Source organism: Geotrypetes seraphini, chromosome 12 (genome assembly GCF_902459505.1).
Source record: "Geotrypetes seraphini chromosome 12, aGeoSer1.1, whole genome shotgun sequence".
Lineage (NCBI taxonomy): Eukaryota > Metazoa > Chordata > Amphibia > Gymnophiona > Dermophiidae > Geotrypetes > Geotrypetes seraphini.
In genome coordinates this window covers 30,975,545-30,996,840 of record NC_047095.1, presented here as the reverse complement: position 1 = coordinate 30,996,840, position 21,296 = coordinate 30,975,545, and the positions used below count along the sequence as shown (strand labels likewise).

The 21,296-nt window shown below is 40.8% G+C and overlaps 1 protein-coding gene across 1 annotated transcript in view; it reads left to right on the top strand.

The window, feature by feature from the left end:
* Positions 1 to 21,296, top strand: part of WDR63 (WD repeat domain 63) — a 155,766-nt gene that overhangs the window by 51,896 nt on the left and 82,574 nt on the right. Inside the window, exons 8-10 of the mRNA XM_033917020.1 lie at positions 6,024 to 6,140; positions 12,587 to 12,777; positions 15,364 to 15,488. Of these exons, the coding sequence (XP_033772911.1) occupies positions 6,024 to 6,140; positions 12,587 to 12,777; positions 15,364 to 15,488 (433 nt within the window). The remainder of the gene's footprint in view (positions 1 to 6,023; positions 6,141 to 12,586; positions 12,778 to 15,363; positions 15,489 to 21,296) is intronic.

Sequence of the window (21,296 nt, the reverse complement as noted above, 5' to 3'; positions counted from 1 at the left end):
ACGTCAAAGTTTCTTCCAAAAGTTGTCACTGAATTCCATCTTCATCAGTCCATTGTTCTACCAGTGTTTTTCCCTAAACCTCATTATCCCAGGACAAGCAGGCAGCATATTCTCACTGATGGGTGACAGCACTGATGGAGCCCCAGTACGGACACTTCAAGAACTTGAAAAGCTCTTGACACCTGCACCACGCATGCGCAAGTGCCTTCCTGCCCGACGTAGGCGTGTGGTCCCTCAGTTTCTTAGTTTCCACAGAGCTAAGAAGTTGCGTTTTTGCTCTCGCGGTTTACTGACTTTTTATCAGTTTCTTCTTTTCTTTCTTTGATAGGTTAAAAAAAAAAAAAAAAAGAAATTTTACTTTATTTTTTATTTTTTTCTTTACCGTTGTCGGTTTGGCTTAGTAGAGCCTTATGGATCACCATTTTGTTTTCGCCCCTCTGCATGGCTCTTATCCTGGGCTGGTTTTTCCTGCCAATTTTTCCTCCATGCGGTTGTTTTGTTGTGGAACTTGTCTTCACCGACATCCTTCTGTTATTTTAGCACTATTGGGACCTTGGCCTTGCTGTTTTTTTCTTCCCTTGCTTTTTTCCTCTTCAGTGCATTTTCATGTGTATTCTCCAGAAGCAGTTTCCCATCGACACCACCAGGAATCCGGCATCAGTCGATGCCAGTGACCGGTACCCAGCGTACTTCCAGCACCGCTTCTCCAGTCCGCACTGCCTGTGATGATGCTTCTTTTGGTAAGTTAATTTTCTCCTCTGGGCTTCAGGTCATTGTAGCAGTGAGTCAAGTCCTGCCGATCTTTTTCAGCCCTATCTCTGGCTCCGTTTCGATGTCGATGACTGCCTTGATATAGGCATTTTCATCTTGGAAACGTGGAGCGACACCGATGGTACTGATCATGAGCCAAGGATTTCAGATTCATGGCTCTGCTTCCTGATTTTCTGGGTAGCTGCTACAGGCTCCAATTCATACGTCTTTCAAGCTGTGTTCTTCCACAGTTCTCCTTACTAGTTTTGGTTTTTTTTCTTCCCAGATTATTCAGGGGGTGTCTGATTGTGCTGGCCACATCTATTCGATTACAGGGTCTCTTTGTTTTTCTATTTTTTGAACATCCGGTTTTTTACCCAGTTGTTTTTTCCCTGAGAGATGGTTCAGATGTTTTTTTCTCACTTATCTCATTTTCTTTCACTTTTCATTTTCCGTACCCACATTCATGTCTCTGTTTCTTTGGGGTACTTCTTGACTGCACTCTTCTAAGAGTGTTTCTTTTTTCGGATTGTTTTCAATCTTACACATGTTATTTCTTTTGAACGACAGACATTCTCCTGTTTCTGTTATGTCACGGGTTGGACTACATTCTTGTACTCCTCAGTGGTCTTTTGTTTTCCAGTGGTTCCAGGCAAGGGCTTGTCTCTCAAAGCTTGTATATCTTTGATCTCCTCTAGTCTCTACGGAGGTTTCCTTTTCTATTTGTTACCTCCTTGCATGGTCTTCATGCTTGCTGCATCTAATTTCTGCCTGGGGGTTTCATATGGGCATTCTACAGCCTCAGAGTCTTTCGACTGCCAGGCATCAGATTTTTCCCAATTTTTTCCTATTTTTTTCTAATGTTATTTTTAGGACCTCATGATTTTCATCTTCTTCTCTGTCCTCATGTCTTCCTTCCTTGCACAGTCAATTCAGGGGTTTTACACTCCATGTAATTGAGCAAGGACTCTCTCCTGTTATGTCAGGAGGCCCTGTTTATGTGACCTTGGAGACGATTGGCCATCTGCTCTTGCTGCTGTTCAAGGGGAGCTGAATTTTCCAGCAGCCAATTTCAACAGGATTCTTTAATCCTTTTACTCCAGGATTTTTCTTTGTCTGGCAACGGTTATTTTTCTCCTGGATTGAGCGAGCATATTTTTCTATGCATTCCCTTCGCTTCTTCTCCTGTTGAGCTGTTACCACCATGATGCATGTGACCCAGTCAACATGGGTTCTCCCTTTTTCGTCTACTCAAATTGATGGAAGCCCTTTCTTCTCATTTTCCTGCTCGGTTCTCTCCAACTCAGGAATCTTTGATTTCTTCCAATCTTCACTGGTTTTTTCTTTGGGCTGCATCCGTTTCATTTACATTTTTTTCAGCTCATTTGTTGATTTCGGCCAGGACACCAGCCACTCACCCTTGTTGATATCAAAAGTGGTTTCGTTTTCTTTCCTGGTGTCTTTTTCTCTGCCTGTTTCCACCTTCCTAACCGGTGGTATTTTTGCTTTGTTTGATTCTAGTCTCGAGTCTATAGCTCTCAAACTTCTTTTTAATGCTATTGCATTTTTTCCCTTGATTTGTCAAGGAGCAACCTCTTTTTCTGATTTCTTCTCTGGTTCCCATGCTCATTACAGGGGTTTTTTCATGTGTGTAACCACACCTCATTCCTTCTTCTGTCGTCTGGACTATTCCCGTGGTTCTTTCCTGGTTGTTGATGCTACCATTTGTAACAATGGCGACAGCTCCGCTTGAGTTTATTAACAGGAAAATGTTTTTTTTTAATGTCTCTCACCTCTTCCAGAGGGATCGGTAAGTTTCATGTCCTGCTAGCAGCTTCATCCTTGTCAGTCTTTCATCAAGCCAAGGTGATTCTGTGTTCATGTCCACAGTATCTTCTACTATTTTCATTTTGCTCAGTCAGTTCTGTCTGTGTTGTTTCCTGCACCTCATTTTTCCTACGAGATCCTGGATTTATATGTTTTGTCCTGTAAGCGGTTTTTTGTCCTCCTTGTTATGCAGGTCGGAGCTGCAGTGATTTTATCCCAACGCTAAGAAATGCAAGATCATGCACCTCGGCAGCAGAAATCCGTGCAGAACTTACACCTTGAATGGTGAGACCTTAGCTAGAACTTCAACAGAACGAGACTTAGGAGTGATCATCAGCGCAGACATGAAAACTGCTGATCATGTGGAGAAGGCTTCATCTAAGGCAAGTCAGTTGTTAGGTTGCATCCGCAGGAGTTTCGTCAGCCGGAAGCCTGAAGTCATAATGCCATTATACAGAACCATGGTGAGGCCTCATTTGGAATACTTTGTGCAATTCTGGAGGCCACACTACCGAAAAGATGTGCTGAGAGTAGAGTCGGTGCAACGGATGGCCACCAGGATGGTCTCGGGGCTCAAGGATCTATCGTATGAGGAAAGGCTGAAAAATTTGCGGCTGTACTCACTCGAGTAACGTAGGGAGAGAGGAGACATGATCGAGACGGAAAAAAATATTCTCTTTTTCAAAGGACCCTCAGCCACAAGAGGGCATCCGCTCAAACTCAGGGGCGGGAAATTTCATGGCGACACCAGGAAATATTTCTTCACCGAGAGAGTGGTTGATCCTTGGAACGAGCTCCCGGTGCAGGTGATCGAGGCAAACAGCGTGCAAGAATTTAAGAGCAAATGGGATGCCCATGTGGGATCCCTTAGAGGGTTAAGCCAAGGGAACCTGTCACCAGGAGTGGTATCCCTAGGATAGTAGACTTGGGGGTAGGTCAGTAGAGTGGGCAGACCTGATGGGCTATGGCCCTTATCTGCCGTCATCTTCTATGTTTCTATGTTTCTAACCTTTTCTTTTGATTCAACTCAGTGTGGATATCCTATATTCATGGGAACGATTTTCACTTGGCTGATTGCCTCTCTCTCGTTCTTCTTTACTCAGACTGGCCTGGCACAGGGATATCATGTCCCAGTCCCTAAGTTCGAGTTCTGGCAGCTTTTGTTGTTTTCCTTATAGTTACATTACTGAGGAACTCTGTACAGCTGCCACCTGGTCCTCAGTTCATTCCTTCACTTCTCACTATTGTCTGGTTTTTTCTCCAGATGGGATGGGCACTTCGGCCATTATGTTTTCCAATTGTATTTCTTTGGCCAACTCTCTCACCATCCCATCTCTGTTAGCTTGGAGGTCACCCATCAATGAGAATATGCTGCCTGCTTGTCCTGGGATAAAGCACAGTTACTTACCGTAACAGATGTTATCCAGGTACAGCAAGCAGATATTCTCACAACCCACCCACCTCCCCGGGTTGGCTTCTTAGCTGGCTTATCTTAACTGAGGGACCACGCGCCTATATCGGGTAGGAAAGCACTCACGCCTGTGTGGTGCGGGCGTCAAGAGCTTTTTCAAGTTCTTGAAGTGTCCGTACTGGGCTCTATCGACGCCGTCACCCATCAGTGAGAATATCTGCCTGCTGACCCTGGATAACACCTGTTATGGTAAGTAACGGTGCTTTCTCATGCTGGAGTAATCGCTTTGCATACTTTGGACTGTAACCAAGCTTTGGCCTATTCCATTGACTGGCCAAAGTCACATCGAACATCTCCCCAACTGTTCATCTCTTTTGATCCTCATAATTTGGGGCATCCTGTTTCTAAAAGAACATTTCCCACTGGCTGGGCTGCCTGCATCTTGTTCTGCTATGCTCTGACTGGACTGGCACTGGAGAGTCGTGTCACAGCCCACAGATTCGAGCTATGGCAGCTTCTGTGGCTTTCCTCAGATCTACTCCTATTGAGGAACTCTGTACAGCTGCCATCTGGTCCTCAGTTCATACCTTCACTTCTCACTTTTGTCTGGAGTCTTTTTTCCAGACGGGATGGGCACTTCGTCCAATCTGTATTATAAATATTTCTTTTCTTAAGGCCAACTCTCCCACCATCCCATTTCTGTTAGCTTGGAGGTCACCCATACGTGAGAATATGCTGCCTGCTTGGCCTGGGATAAAGCACAGTTACTTACCGTAACAGGTGTTATCCAGGGAAAGCAGGCAGATATTCTCACAACCCTCCCACCTCCCCGAGCTGGCTTCATAGCTGGCCAATCTTAACTGAGGGATCGCGTGCCCTGCGTCGGGCAGGAAGGCACTCGCGCATGCGCGGTTCGGGCTATCGCAAACTTTCTAAGTTCTTAAAGTGGTGATGCACTTTTAAAGTGGTCCGTACCGGGGCTCTGTCGGTGACGTCACCCATACGTGAGAATATATGCCTGCTGTCCCTGGATAACACCTGTTACGGTAAGTAACTGTGCTAGCTGTGTTGATAAACGTTTATAACTAAAGCTCTGCCAGCTGAAGATCTCTTCCTCTAGTTCAGCAGCCAGAACTCTGATTTATAAAATGACAATTGTAAAGAATATTATTTATTTTTATACTTTATTAAAATAAGTTCAGTTTAAAACTATTTGAGGCATGTTCGGATGGGATAAGATAGTTTGCGGGGACGGGGACTGAGCTCATAGGGACAGAGCGGGGACAGGGGATGGGGTAGAGACGGGGACAATTTTTATTCCTGTATCATTCTCTCTAGTCAACCTCAAATAATGGTGCTGGGGCAACGGATTGTTGGAGTTGGATTCTCTGCTTTTAATACCTGGAAGACAGACTAGCCCAAGCTACTATTGCACTGACTGTCACTACCAAATTATATAAAAAACGCTAAAAATTGTACATGCAATTTAATTGAATTACAAGCTAATTAGCACCAATAATTGGCTTTAACAAGCAATTTATTGGTGCTAATTAAAATCAATTACAAGTTATGTGCATAAATTTAGACATGAGTCAAAAAGGGGGTGCAGAAATGGCAGGTCATGGGTGGATCAAGGGCATTACTTTCAGTTGTGTGCATAATTATAGTATACAGGCATTTGCGCCTAAATTTAGGTGCAGATGCCTGTATACTATAATTATACTAAAGTATATTAAATTTATTTGCAGTTTCCAGGGGTAAGCTCTATTCTATAAACTGTGCCTAACTTTAAAATTGGCTTATAAAATAACACGTTTTTCAGTGCTGATTCTTTGGGGAATTTAGCCTTCAGTGTCTAATCAGGAATAGCAAATAAATGTGTGGAATTAAATGTGACAATTTATGATGGTGAAGAAAATGTAGGTGCACAATTCTAATCAGAAATGTACTGTTAATCCAGTAAACAAAAGTATCACCTATAACAATTTTAATTTCGAATAAACCAAGTTTTATTAAAATCTGTTTCATAATTTAGGACTTATCCAAAAAATGCCTGTACACAGTACGTACCTAGAGAGTTTTCAGACAAAGAGAAACAAACGCTTCTGTCTTCTGCAAAGGTGAACAAGTTTACAAACGCAGTATGTAAAAGGTAAATATAATAATAATTTATTCTTTTTTTATTATTTATATATACGTTTTCAATCAAATATCACAAGTATCCACTTGTTACAGCAAATCAGAGTATCCTATAACAACCAAGTAAGTTTCCAATATTAACCTAAAAATCAAATTTACCAGAGGCTTCAATTTGAATATTATGTACCGAGGTAGAAAGGTCATTCAGTTTACTCACTATTGTACTAATATCACCGGCAGATTTTGTAGCCGCGTCTTCTAGCTTCTGGAGTACCCGCCAAATGCAGTCCAATGCCACCTTAGTCGAGCGGGAGTCCTCCGCTCCTGGACTTGATGAAAATTCAGCACTCAGGGCGACATCGGACTCCCCACTGCGTGATGCTGCCGGACTCAGAAGAACCGCTGGGCTCACGTTCTCGATGTCCTCTGGCGCCGGCTTAGGTGGCAACTGGATAGCCGGAGGGGAGAGTGAGATTTCAAATCTCATAGCTCCAGGGGCTCCCTCCACCGGAGTCATTGCTGGGCTCTTACCCCCTTCAAAACTGGCCAGAGAGCTGGTGAGAAAACACTCCCATCGAAGTTTGACCGGGCAAGGGGGGGATCAGCCTGGAGAAAGCCCTTGCGCTTGGTTTGAGGCATCTTTGATAGAAAGGAAGAAGAAAAACCTTTCTTCAACCAGGTAAATTCTGTAGAATTTAGAAGGCACTCAGAAGCTGTTAACACGCCGCCGCCATTTTGTCTCTCCCATAATTTATTCTTATAAACCCCCAAAGCCATGAAAGTTTGAGGCGATTTACAACAAGAAGCGCTGGACAATCAGCGAAAAGGTCACAATTCAAAGTCATCAATACAATCTTACATAATGGATGAAGTTGAATTAGCAGAGCTATAAAATTCTTAGTTTACAAATCAATTGAACAAACTCATTTTTACCAATTTTCTAAAATTGAAGTAGGTTGAGGAGTGTGTGTTAACGTTATTCAGCCAATCGTTCCATTTGCCTGCCTGAAAGGCAAGGGTTCTGGCCAGGAATCTTTTGTAGTGGCAGGCCTTTATTGTCGGATAGGTGAACAGATGTATTCTTCTTGTGGACCTAATAGAACTTGCCAGGTTAAATTGGGAAACTAGGTAAGTGGGGGCCAGACCAAATATTGATTTATAACACAGACAAGAGAACTTAAACAGAATTTGCTCCTCCAGGGGCAGCCAATGAAGTTTTTGATAATAAGGGCTTATGTGTTCCCATTTCTTCAGCCCAAAAATCAGTCGAACTGCCAAATTTTGAATGACTCTTAGAATGCTTTTTTTGAAGGATCCCAAGTAAATGATGTTGCAATAATTGAGCATGCTTAAGATGGAAGATTGAACTAGTAAGCAGAAAGATGCTACATCAAAGTATTTTCTGATAGAAACATAGAAATAGACGGCAGATAAGGGCCACGGCCCATCCAGTCTGCCCACCGCAATGACCCTTCCCCACCTAACTCAGTGAATAGATCCCACGTATCTATCCCATTTGGCCTTAAAATCAGGCACGCTGCTGGCCTCAGTGACCTGAAGTGGAAGATTATTCCAGCGATCAACCACTCTCTCAGTGAAAAAGAATTTCCTGGTGTCACTGTGCAGTTTCCCTCCCCTGATTTTCCACGGGTGCCCCCTGGTTGCCGTGGGACCCATGAGAAGGAAGATATCTTCTTCCACTTCGATGCGACCCGTGAGATACTTGAACGTCTCGATCATGTCTCCCCTCTCTCTGCGTTCCTCGAGTGAGTAGAGCTGTAACTTATCCAGCCTTTCCTCGTAAGGGAGATCCTTGAGACCCGCGATCATCCGGGTTGCCATTCTCTGCACTAACTCTAGTCTCAGCACATCTTTTCGGTAATGCGGCCTCCAAAATTGCACACAGTACTCCAGGTGTGGTCTCACCATGGATCTATACAATGGCATGGTTCTGAGTTTCCATAGTAACGAGAAGCATTTTTTAACCAGTAAATCTGTGTGAGCATTTAGAGTAAGGTGGTGGTCCATAGTCACTCCCAGAATTTTTATGAAGTGGTCAATAGGGAAGACCTGACCATTCAAGGAGATCGATGAGTCTTTGATTTTGTCATTAGGGCTTGCCAGGAAAAATTTAGTTTTATCTGTGTTGAGCTTCAATTTGAAGTCGGTCATCCATAGTTCAATTTGCTCTAGAATAGATGATATATGAATCTTTGTCTCAGAGGTAAGAGTAGTAAAGGGAATAACTATGGTGATATCATCAGCATAGATATAAAATTGAACTTTAACTAGTGTGTGTACAGAATGCTATCTATGTACACTACCTGAAGTTGAGCATCTACCACATGTATCCAATAAACTTATCCCTTCAATGTTAGGTAATCCTCTTGAGTTACCCGAATATATTGTTATTCTCCACTGTTTCCTGTAAGTACTTGAATCTTTACTATGTAATTCCATCGGATAACTTCAGATATCCTCTAATTTGTAACTCTAATTTGTAACTCTCAACTGTATCATGTAATGTACTTGAATCTTTGTTATATAATTCTCTCGGTACCTGTAATGTACTTGAATCTTTGTTATATAATTCCATCGGATAACTTCAGATATTCTCTAATTTTGTAACTCTCAACTGTATCATGTAATGTACTTGAATCTTTGTTATATAATTCTCTCGGTAATGTCCAGATATCTTCTAATTTGTAATCCGCTTAGAACCGCAAGGCACAAGCGGAATAGAAATCACTAATGTAATGTAATGTAACTTGACAGCTGTGCTGTGTGGAAGCAAATCTGGTTTTGGAGGTATCCTTAAATTTTAAATACTTAGGGCTCCTTTTACTAAGGTACGCTAGCGTTTTTAGCGCACGCAGCAGATTAGCGCGTATTAACACTGTGCTACGCGGCTAGAACTAACGCCAGCTCAATGCTGGCGTTAGCGTCTAGCGCACGCGTTATTGTAGCGTGCGCTATTTCGCGCGTTAATGCCCTAACGCAGCTTAGTAAAAGGAGCCCTTAGTGTTACTGTATTTCATGTACATTAAAAATATGAAGCATAGCTGGAGGAAGAGATGTGAAGGACAAGTTAAGGGGTGAATACAGACAATATATCAGCTTTAAGGGATACTTTAGAAGCATAGGGGCAATGGCATAGTAAAGGGGGGTGGACCGCCCTGGGTACCTTCTTGGTGGGGGCACTTTTCTGCTCCCCCCCCAACGCCACACTCACGATCTTCCTTTCCTGTCCCACACGTACCTCTTTAAAAATCTTTGCCAATACGAGCAACTATTCTAGCCTGCTACTCGCGCAGGCCTGGCTCCCTCTAAAATTACTTACAGGTCGCGGGGCCCTGAAGTGACATCAGAGGGAACACCAGTGTGAGCAGAAGACTGAAGAAGCTGCTCGTGCAGGCAAAGATTTAGAGGTATGGAGGTCGAAAGGAAGGGTGTGAGCGTGGCGGGCGGGCAGATGGGTGGGGGGAAAAGCAGAGAGGAGGGCACAGGGGGGTGCCACCGCCCCGGGTGCCTCTTACCATCACAATGCCACTGCCTAGGGGGCCTGGAGTAGGAAATTGGGAGAGGATATCAATGAAGAGGCCTGAGGGTCCATTTCAAAGGAATTATGGAAGGCGTTCTCTATCAGTTCACATTGTGGAACAGCAGTATAAAATCTTTACTAGAGTTTATATGACTCCTGTCAAGTTAAAACCCATGGGGTATTCCAGTTGTAATGAGTGTTTGAGGGAGTGCAGGCAAAAAGGCCTGTTGACTCATATTCTGAGTCCAATCATTCAGCAATTCTGGGAGTACTTACAAGAGAAAGTAAGAGTGTATATCTGCAGATATGGAACTGAGGTTGTTTGTATACATGCCTGCCAGTCTGGCAAAACAATTTACACTCATAAATGGTCACAGAAGCACAAGCAAGTAGGAAATACTACATACTCAATATAAACCACAACAAGCCTAAAATTGTTAGAATAAACAGCACAAATGCCATCTGCTAAGAACCAAATATCGGTGCCACCGAAGTATAAAAAGTGTGGAGGAAAAAGCCTCAGAACCCATCATATGTGCTTATAAGCATATATTTATTTTGTATCTGTTTGCTTTGCAAGAAGCCACCTGAGTTATTGAAGTGTAGGAAGAGTTTTATGCCGGTGATCACCCCTTGTGCCTTCTATCCGATTCAGTAGGGAGATGGTGGGGTTCTGAGGCTTTTTCCTCCACACTCTTTATCTAATCTAAACCTTAAGTTTATATACCGCATCATCTCCATGAGTATGGAGCTCGACACGGTTTACAAGAACTTAAAATAGTAGGTAGAGAGGAGGAAAAAAAGGATTACATGAACGTATATGAAGAAGGGGGGGGGGGGAAGGATAGAGTTACAATTTGCTGAAAAGCCAGGTTTTCAGTTGTTTGCGGAATAACTGAAGGGAGCTCAGGTTCCGCAACAGGGAGGGGAGGTCGTTCCAAAGACCTGTGATTTTGAAGAGAAGGGATTTTCCCAGTTTGCCTGCATAGTGGATGCCACGTAGGGAGGGGAAGGCTAGTTTATACCTTTGGGCAGTTCTGGAGGAGTCGGGACTGGAGGGGTTGAAAGACAGTGGGATAAGAGGAGGGAGGATGCCATGAATGATCTTAAAAGCCAGGCAGGAACATTTGAAATGGATTCTGGGGATTATTGGGAGCCAGTGAAGTTTGGCAAGGAGTGGGGAGGCATGGTCAGATTTGCGTTTTGAGAAGATCAGTTTGGCTGCAGTATTCTGAATTAGCTAGAGTCTTAGAAGACTTTTTTGATAGATTTAAGTAGATGGCATTGCAGTAATCTAGTTTGGAGAGGATGATGGATTAGACAAGGATGGCAAAGTGTTGTTGGCTGAAGTAGGATCTAGCTTTCCTCAGCATGTGGAGGCTGAAAAAGCATGATTTTGCCAAGGAGTTGAGGTGGTCATTGAGGGAGAGGGAGGAATCGATAATTATACCAAGGACCTTGCATGAGAATTCGAGCTGGAGTGTATCGCCTGTGGGTAGTGCGAAAAAGGTGGGCAGGTGTTCGAATTTTGGGCCGAGCCAAAGTAGTTTTGTTTTTGATTCGTTTAGTTTCATCTGTACCGAAAGGGACCAGGCACGGAGTCTCATTATGCAAGCTGTAATGTTTTCGTGGAGGTTTGTGAGGTTCTGGTCAATCTCAAGGAGGACAAGGATGTCATCTGCGTAAGTGTAGATTGTTTCCAGGGGGGATAGTTGAAAGAGTTTCAGGGAGGACATGTAGATGTTAAAGAGAATAGGGGAAAGGGGTGATCCTTGAGGGACACCGCAAGATGGGGTCCAAGGAGTGGACATGGTGCCATTTGTGTTGACGGTATAGGAGCGGGAGCGTAAGAAGTTTGAGAACCACATTACTTTGGTGAATCCTCTCAGCAGATGACATTTGTGCTGTTTGGTCCAACAATTTGTTGTTGACATCTGAACTTTGTTCATAGTAGAATTGTTGTGGTTTAAAACAATTTACAATGACAGGGAACCCCATTACCCCAAGTGAAGGGAAATGGTGGTCTGAAGACAGGCAAGTGATGGAACTAGAGATGTTAATAACAAAGTTGCTTAGGAAAAAGAAAAGGTGAGAGAGTGATGGAAATCTATTTGGAAAAAGTTGAGTGACTTAATGCTTGAACTGGAGATAGCAGGATTTGTTGACTCAGGTAATTTGTGAGGAAGGGAGAGTTGGATAGGGAGGAGATTGTGTAGTTGAAAATGTTAGTTGGGATACAAATCTATAAAGGTTGTTTTTGTTGAAGTTTTAACTTATTTTGCTGAAGTTGTATCCTCTTTGAAAATCAATAAAAATTAACTCCTTCTTTTATCAAGCTGCGTTAGAGATTTTTAGCACGGGCCGGTGAGGTAAGTGCTTCAACATTCATAGGAATTCTATGAGCATTGGATCATTTACTGCGCTGGCCCGCAGAACTTGATAAAAGCTGGCCAAAGTTATAAAAAAAGAGGCATAAAACACTTTCTGAGATAGTAGCAAACATTTTGACATTCACCCAAAAAAAAAAAAAAAAAAAAGATCTCAACACCTCAATTCAATTGGTTTACTTTAAATGATGCTAGTAGGTCTTCCTATTATATACAATATACCATGCATCAGAAGAACTCTTGGAAATAAGATTTTTGTGAATAGAAGGAAAGTGAAACCATTTAATGAATTTTCACATATTGCTGTGCCTTGATGTGTAATTTTATAACATTTGAATCTGCCTTTGGGTCACAGGATACTCAAAGCATAACCTCAAAATGAAGAATATTTGTAGCTCTCACAGTGTTATTATGCTTCATGTGGAAAAATGTGATTCATGATGAACATTTATTAAAGTGGTATATAATTGTATTAAAAATATGACATTGATTTTTCAATAGATAAATCAATTTGTTTCCTTCACAAAACAGGGTAGAACTTGCATTGCAGCAAAATGAAATTATGAATGCATTTTTTGATGACTGGAGAGCATTAGCAGAAGTTGAAAGCACATATGGGAGCAAGTCTGATACTCAGCTTAAGGAATTCCAATCATTTACAGACTTGCATTATAGCAAGGAGAAAACCATAAGCTGTATTAACTGGCACCCGATCATTTATGGTAATGTTTGCATACATAAAAATGTGTTCTTTTTTTCCCCCTCACACTGTGTTCTAAATATCTGCCTATCTTTTATAAACCTGTTAATAAAACAATTGGATTTTTCTGCACCATGCAAGAATTTTAAAATATACCTCAACAAAAATTAGCAATAAAATATTGAATCGGAAAAGTTGTTGTCTGGCCAGTTGACACAATGGCCAATCCCTAATATCTGGAATTACGAGGGTGGTTTGAAAAGTTTGGTTAAAAAAAGCAAGTTAAACAATGTGGTATCCATCAAGGGCTTAGTCCAGCGAGTTTCCAGGTTTTTTTCATAAGCTGTTTTTCCTATGATATGAAAAAAAGGGAAACTTGCTGGACTAAGTAGCCCAGATTCTCTATAAGGTGCCGATATTGGCAGCTGCTTAAAAAGTGGTCACTGATCGCATGTCAATCACATGATGGCACCATATATGGAATCATGCCTCTGGGAAAGAAAGGCGCTGGAAATGTAGGCTAGGGTTTTCCAGGCCTACATTTCCAGCACCTATCTGTGTCGTGAATCGTGCCTATGCAGGCGCTTTAGGCCGTCTAACGCCACTTCTGGCATTAGCCATATCACAGTGGTGTTAAGCGGTCTAAAGCACCTATGTAAGTGCGATTCTGACTCTGATGTTTTAGGTGCTGTTAAGCACTTTAACTTTACCATTTTTTGCCATTTTAAGCTGCATTTCATAATTAACTTAGGCACAGGTAGGGTGCCTACTAGCAGCTAAGTTTAGGTGCCATGTGTAGAATTTCTCCTTAAGTGTATAGCCCTTGATGGAGACTAAGGGCTCCTTTTACTAAGCTGCGTTAGGGCATTAACGCGCGGAATAGCGCGCACCACATTGCCCCGCGTGCTAGGTGCTAATGCCAGCATTGAGCTGGCATTAGTTCTAGCCACGTAGCGCACAGTGTAGTGCGCGGTAATATCCTGCGTGCGCTAAAAACGCTAGCACACCTTAGTAAAAGGAGCCCTAAGTTGTTTAATTTGCTTTTTTACCAAACTTTTCAAACCACCCTCGTAGATGGCAGGCAAAAAAGTCTAATTTAAGACCTATGTTGACACTACATTTTATTGTGATGTTGTGATTCAGAGTATCTGCTGCTATTTCTATACTTCAGAGTGAATTTTTCTGCAGAGTGAAAGTTGTAACTTGGTGTATTTAGTTAATTAGGCTTTGCTTTGTGTAGGAGTCCGGGCCAATTAATAACTGCCTTCTTAAGGCAGTACCTGTATATGATAAGGCACAAGCATCTATCAACAGCCATAAAAACAACACAATTAAAAATCTCCTAAAATATTAGAATATATAAACCAAGAAGTTAGTGTAAATAATCCAAAATAAACAATGGAGTGATCATGAAATAACCTACATGAAACATATATATTTATTTATTTATTATGTTTTGTTCAGAAAACTGTTTGTGAGTTGTAATACCTCTCCTTGGCCCACATAAGAATGATGAAAAGGTGTAGATTATGAGCCATTAGCACGACCTAATGAAAGCTTCTGTACTGTTTCTTTGGATTATTCGTACACTGGTCCAAAAAAGTTTCTCCTGCCAAATTCTGAACTTCAACAAGCAAGCCAGGGCCCAGATGCAGGGAGAGAGGAAATAATGACATTTCTATCCCATCCCTATAAAGATTCATGGGTGCCGAGCTCATCAAATATCTGCTTCCGAGAGCTGAATTCAGAAAAACCCATGCTGTAAGACCTTACAGGCACCTTAAAAGAGGACTGCTACAGATTATATAGCAGAATTCTGCTATAAATGAGTACTTCTTCCAGTTATAGGAAGTTATAATTTGGTACGCAGCATCTTGTTTTAAAAATTAGTGCTACTTTTTATGCTTTTTTTTTTTTTTTAAATTTCTTTATTCTTTTTCAAACTTACATCAAGTGCACAAAAAGAACAACATGAAATACTATCGTATAACACTTGAACATCATACATTATATTCTTAATATGTAAATTAATTGAAAACCCTCCCCCTCCCATCTTTCTATACAATCATTAAAACGATCATATTCCTTCAAAATTTCAATTTCGCTACATCTTATCTTCCAATCTCCCCCCCCCCATGTATATTATCAAAGGAAAATGATGCCTATTCACTACAAAAATCAACCATCGGTCTCCATATCTTTAAAAAAATTGTATAACTTCCTTTCTGTATTGCAATTGCCCTTTCCATCTTGTAAATATGGCACAGGGAATTCCACCAAAACGTATAATTGAGATTACTATAATTTTTCCAATTGTTAGTAATAACTTTTTATGCTTTTTAATGAGACTTCTTGGTAGTAGGGAAGGGGAAGCCATTCATGAGTGTTACAGTAAGGAGAACCTCACTCCTAATGTTACTCCAAGCCAAGCATACAATTCTGTGATATTTAGCAGATCATTCCAAAATTGCTTTCTTTAAAGCAGCTGCAAAACTAATTTAAACATTTTCAGTGATTGTATAGCTCGGAGGGTATGGAATTTAAAAATATAGATTGACAGATATAAGTTTTACTCCCCAAACCTACATTAATATATTTCTTTTCTCAGGGTTAGTGGCAGTGGCAGTGACAGAATGCCTTACCTTTGAAGACAGAATAAACATGTCAGCTAAATTGCTCTTGAAGCCATCACTGATTCTTATCTGGAGCTTTGCTGACCCCATACACCCTCAGGTAACTCAGTCTGTTGGGAGTGTTGCTTGGGATCCTAAGACACGTACATAAGACACAGGTTATTTCAGTAATAGGTTGGACTGTTAGGAGGAGAGTGTGGCGTAGTGGTTGTGGTTGTGTGTTCAAACCCACACTGCTCCCTGTGACCCTGGGCAAGTCACTCCTCCAGTGTCCTAAGTACATTGGACAGATTGTAAAATCCACTGGGACAGATAGGGAAAATGCTTGAAGTACCTGTATATAAACTGCTTTGAGTGTGGTTATAAAACTACAACTTTTAAAGTACGTATTCCTGCCTCAATCCAATCCTTCCGTCAATCATAAAACCGCCTATTCGTATCTTAGAGTTTAGCCATATGTTTTGACAAACAGATTTTTGAATAGTAAGAGGAGTTAAACTGTTAACATATTTTAATGTTGTCCATGTGTCCATTATTATCCTGTTGCTTTTCCTTATTCTAGGCATTTTAATGCTAAGCAGATGACGAAGCCTAATAGGAGACATGAGCTGCCATTCCAACCATAACCAATCTGGAAGCTTCTCCATGAGTTCTGGGAGGACCCAGAATATAGGATTGATGAAACCTATAAAAATTTGGAAAATTTACCCCTCCCTCCTCAATTGGTTTTTGTAGTCACTAAAGCAATTCTTACAGCTTTACCCAGCCAAATAAATTTACTAAGAATATTATTTAATTTTTTATAAAAAGACCCCTGAAAAAAAACTGGTATCATTCCCATTTGATAACAAACCACAGGCAATATCATCATTTTGACAGTTTGGACTCTTCCCCACCAAGATAACTGCAAAGGATTCCATTGCTCACATAACTCTTACTTTTGCAATAAACTTTTTTCATTCATTATAATTGTCTCATCAAGTGTGTTTTTTATCCATATACCTAAGTATTTTATTCCTTCTTCTTTCCAAATAAAAGGTAATGAGTCAAATAATCCTTTTGTGCAATGCACATTCAAAGGAAGAACTTCTGATTTAGTCCAATTTATTTTATAACCTGAAAACTTTCTAAATTTTTCAATCAAAACCAATAAACTTGGAATGGTTGTTTCAGGATTTCTCAAATGAAGTAATATATCATCCGCATATGCAGATATTTTATATTCTTTATCCTTATGCGGTATACCCTGTATCTCCTTTTCCTGTTGAATAGCTAATAATAAGGGTTCAAGCACTATATCAAAAAGCAAAGGAGATAGAGAACAACCCTGTCTAACTCCCCTCTGCAACTTAAAACAATCAGAAAAATTATTATTAATATATAACCTAGCAACAGGAGAGCTATACAGAGTTTTAATCATTTGTATAAATCCCGAATCAATACCAAACCATTCCATGGCTTGACACATAAATGTCCATTCCACACGATCAAAAGCTTTCTCTGCATCTAGGGACACAGAAAAAGCCGGATCTCCAATTTCCTTTGTTAAGTATAACATTTGCAAAGCCAGTCTAGTGTTATTAGCTGAGTGTCTTTGAGCAACGAACCCTGTTTGGTGCATACCAATTATATAAGGAAGAGCTTTTGCCAAACGCAGGGCCAAAAGTTTGGCTAATAATTTACCGTCTACATTTATCAAAGAAATAGGCCTGTAATTTGAAACCAGCATGGGATCTTTATTTGGCTTTGGCAAAACAATGGTCAATGACTCTGCCATAGTGCCTGATATGCAACCTTTCTTAAGTTGATTCTGATATAAATTTAACAAATGAGGTAAAAGGGTATTTTGAAATGCTTTATAAAACTCCACCGAAAAACCATCACCACCTGGAGCGATCCCTACTCTAAGAGACTTCAATGCTGTTTGTAATTCATTTAGCGATATTGGATCTTCCAAACTCCTTTTTATATGATCAGGAACCTTCGGACCTTCAATCAAACTTAAAAACTCCACTCCATCCTTTTCTTTATCATCATAAGACTCAGAAGAATACAGGTTTTTATAATATGTTAAAAACTGTTTTAAAATAGATCCAATTTGAGAGTGAATCACTCCTTTATCATCTTTAATTGCATTCATTTTCATCTTTCTTTTTTTCACTTTAAGATAATTAGCCAATAATCTTCCCGCCTTATTTGCACTTCCATAATACAAAGCTTGCTGACAAAGAATATTTTTCCTAGCCAAATTAGAAGAAATCTCATTATATTTATACTTAACTTTTAACAAAGCTTGTAATGTAGAATTCTCCCATTTTTTAATCAACTTTGACTCCAAAAATTTTATTTCTCTTTCTATCTCAATGAATTGTTTTATTAATTGTTTTTTAGAATAGGCTGAGAATTATATAATCTGACCTCTCATTGTTGCCTTAAAAGCATCCCATAATATTTCTTTAGATACATCCTCTGTATTATTAATTTGAAAATATTCATCAATTTTTGATTGAAATTATTCACAAAATTTTGTATTTGCAAGCAATGCATTATTAAATCTCCATACGGGTCTACCATTATCTTGGTCAATCAAATTTAAATTAATCCACACACCCCCATGATCCGATATAATTAATGGATCTATAGAGGCATGAGTTACATCTTGTACTAAACCATCAGAAATAAAAATATAATCAATTCTAGAAAAAGATTTATGAACATGCGAATAAAATGAAAATTCTCGATCATTAAAATGAAGAATGCGCCAAATATCCTTTAAATTACAAGAATTTACAAAATTATCCAATCCTAATGATTTCAAAATTTTACTAGGTTTTTTATCCAATAAAGGGTCCATAAGAGCATTAAAATCTCCTGCCACTATTAATTTATTAGCGGCCAGTGGTAATACTATTGGTTGTAGAGCTTTAAAATATTCAATTTGATTTGAATTAGGAACGTACACATTAAAAAGTGCCAACATATGATTGCCCATACTCATGTTCACATACACCCATCTTCCTAAAGGATCTGCAGACCCCATACTAAATCCTGCCGAACACTTCTTATTAATCAAAATCGCTACCCCACCTTTCTTACCCACCGCAGGAGCAAAAAAACAATCTTTCACCAAATTACCAATTAATTTCTTTGATTCATCTCCATTAAGGTGAGTCTCCTGTATGAAATAAACATCCGCATTTTTCTGTTTCAAATAAAGTAATGTTTTTTTCCTTTTTATCGGATGATTAAGGCCATTTATGTTTATAGAATAAATCTTAAAATCCATTACTTAAAATAATTTTTATTACACACATATTTCCACCCAGTAATTATTAAATACTTTCCCCCCCATTCTGAAATTCCAAATTAATCCTCCCCCATCCCAATAACCCTCACCCTATCCCCCCACCCCACCCCCACCCCTCCCTCCCAATACATCATTGCCAACTTCGAAACGTTCATTGGATCAAGTAAACAAAGAACCCCCCCAAGGCTAAACTCATTTTAATTCACATAAATACATTAATCCCTTTAATAATCTCATGCAAATCATTTAATCCCCATATTCAATATATCTCAGTTCCCCTTCAATATTTTAATTTCCTTATAATAATATCATAAAAGACAATTCCCCCTCCTTTATAATATTCATTTCCCCATTCATACATATTTTCATCCATTCTTTCATGTAAAATCTAAACAATAAATAATAGATTATACTTATACCAGAATTTTCTATACTTTCCCATCTTAAATTTTGTATAAACATCAATTCAAAAGTTATAATCTACTAAAATCACATTATACCCTCTTATCTAATATAATAAAATGGTAAGCCGCGCATGCGCACTTCCTAAGCGTGCGTCCATTTTCTGTGAGCTGTAGCTAGGAAGTGCGCATGCGCGGCTCACCCCCTGCCCTCTCCGTCGCTTCCCGCCTCCAGCGGCGTGACAGTTTTCAAAGAGGCGTGGGATTCTTTCAACGTGGAACCACCAGCCGTTAAAGCTCCTGGCGCTGACTCCCGACGGTGGAGGAGAGGCAAGGTAGAAGAAGATTTCCGCTGCCCGGCACCCAAGTCCTTTGCCGCCCCCCCTTCCCTTACCGCGGCACCGACTGGCGATTTCAGCAGCGTGTCCAGCAGTCTTCACACGCTGCTTCGGACCCTTCTACTGCCCTGATTTGCTCCGGACGTGCCAGAGTAAATCAGGCCAGTAGAAGGACCCGAAGCAGCGTGTGAAGACTGCTGGACACGCTGCTTGAATCGCCATGTGTAGTCGGACCCGCGGGAAGAGAAGGGAAGGGAGGGGGCCCGCCAAAGGACTCGGGCCCGCGTTTGTAGTCGCTACTGTGGGAAGGGAAAGCGGATAGAGGAAACAATAATGCTGCTGCACAGGGAACTGGTGTGGGGGGAGGGAAATGGAAGGGGGAGGGAATGTTGCTTTGGACAGACAGACAGAGGGAGGAAGGGAGACAGAAAGACACAGGGGCAGGTGCACAGGGAACTGGTGTGGGGGGAGGGAAATGGAGGGGGAGGGAATGCTGCTTTGGACACACAGACAGAGGGAGGAAGGGAGACAAAGACAAGAAGAAAGACACAGGGGCAGGTACACAGGGAACTGGTGGGGGAGGGAAATGGAGGGGAAGGGAATGCTTGGACACACAGACAGAGGGAGGAAGGGAGACATGGTGGGGAGGGAAATGGAGGGGAAGGGAATGCTTGGACACACAGACAGAGGGAGGAAGGGAGACAGAAAGACAAGAAGAAAGACACAGGGGTAGGTGCACAGGGAACTGGTGTGGGGGGAGGGAAATGGAAGGGGGAGGGAATGCTGCTTTGGACAGACAGACAGAGGGAGGAAGGGAGACAGAAAGACAAGATGAAAGACACAGGGGCAGGTGCACAGGGAACTGGTGTGGGGGGAGGGAAATGGAAGGGAAGGGAATGCTGCTTTGAACACACAGACAGAGGGAGGAAGGGAGACAGAAAGACAAGAAAAAAGACACAGGGGCAGGTGCACAGGGAACTGGTATGGGGGGAGGGAAAGGTGATGCTGGACAGGGGGGAGGTAAAACAAAGGGAGAAGGGCTGCTGCTGCATAAGGAGAGCTGTAAAGGGGTGGTGGTGGACACAGGGGAGGTAAAAGGAAGGGAGAATGGACAGGGGGAGCAGGAAAAAGAAAGACAGAAAGAAAGAAAGCGGCTAAGGAGAGAGAGAAAAAGAAATAAAGAGAGACACACATACATATATTCTAGCACCCGTTAATGTAACGGGCTATAAGACTAGTATAATATAAAGCTTTATATGCACTTCCCTTTTTTCTTTTTTCCCTTCCTTTTTCCTCTCCTCTTTTCTTTTCCCTTCCTTCCTTTAACCCTTCCTTTTATGAAACTTCAGGCTCATACCACCATGGAAGAATCAAATTTTATTATACTTTTAAACAATTTTACTAGTAGTATATTTTAACCTAAAAGTTAATTATACTTCTTATAACAAATATATATGAACTCAAGTAAACCACATGCCTCCCTTTTTTTTTTTCCCTCTAAGCTTTTGAAAGTGATTATCCATTCATTTAATTGTCAAGATTTATCCTGCATAAATTCACTTTCCTATTTCTATACCTCCCCCTTTTTTTAAAAAATAAAAAAAAAATAAGAAAGGGCAAAATAACATCTTAAGGCCAATTGATAACCTCCCACAACATCCAATTTTCTTCCATATTCTCAGCATTATACTTCATGACAAATATCCTATTCCAATTTGCCATAACCAATCTTAAAATCTTTTATCATATGATATATTATTCAATAAAGAATCCCAACACACAGTACATAGTCTCCTTTCCATTTTAGTCTTTTCATTCCTATACACTGTTGTAAACCATCTTATCTTCTGGCGATTTTCTCC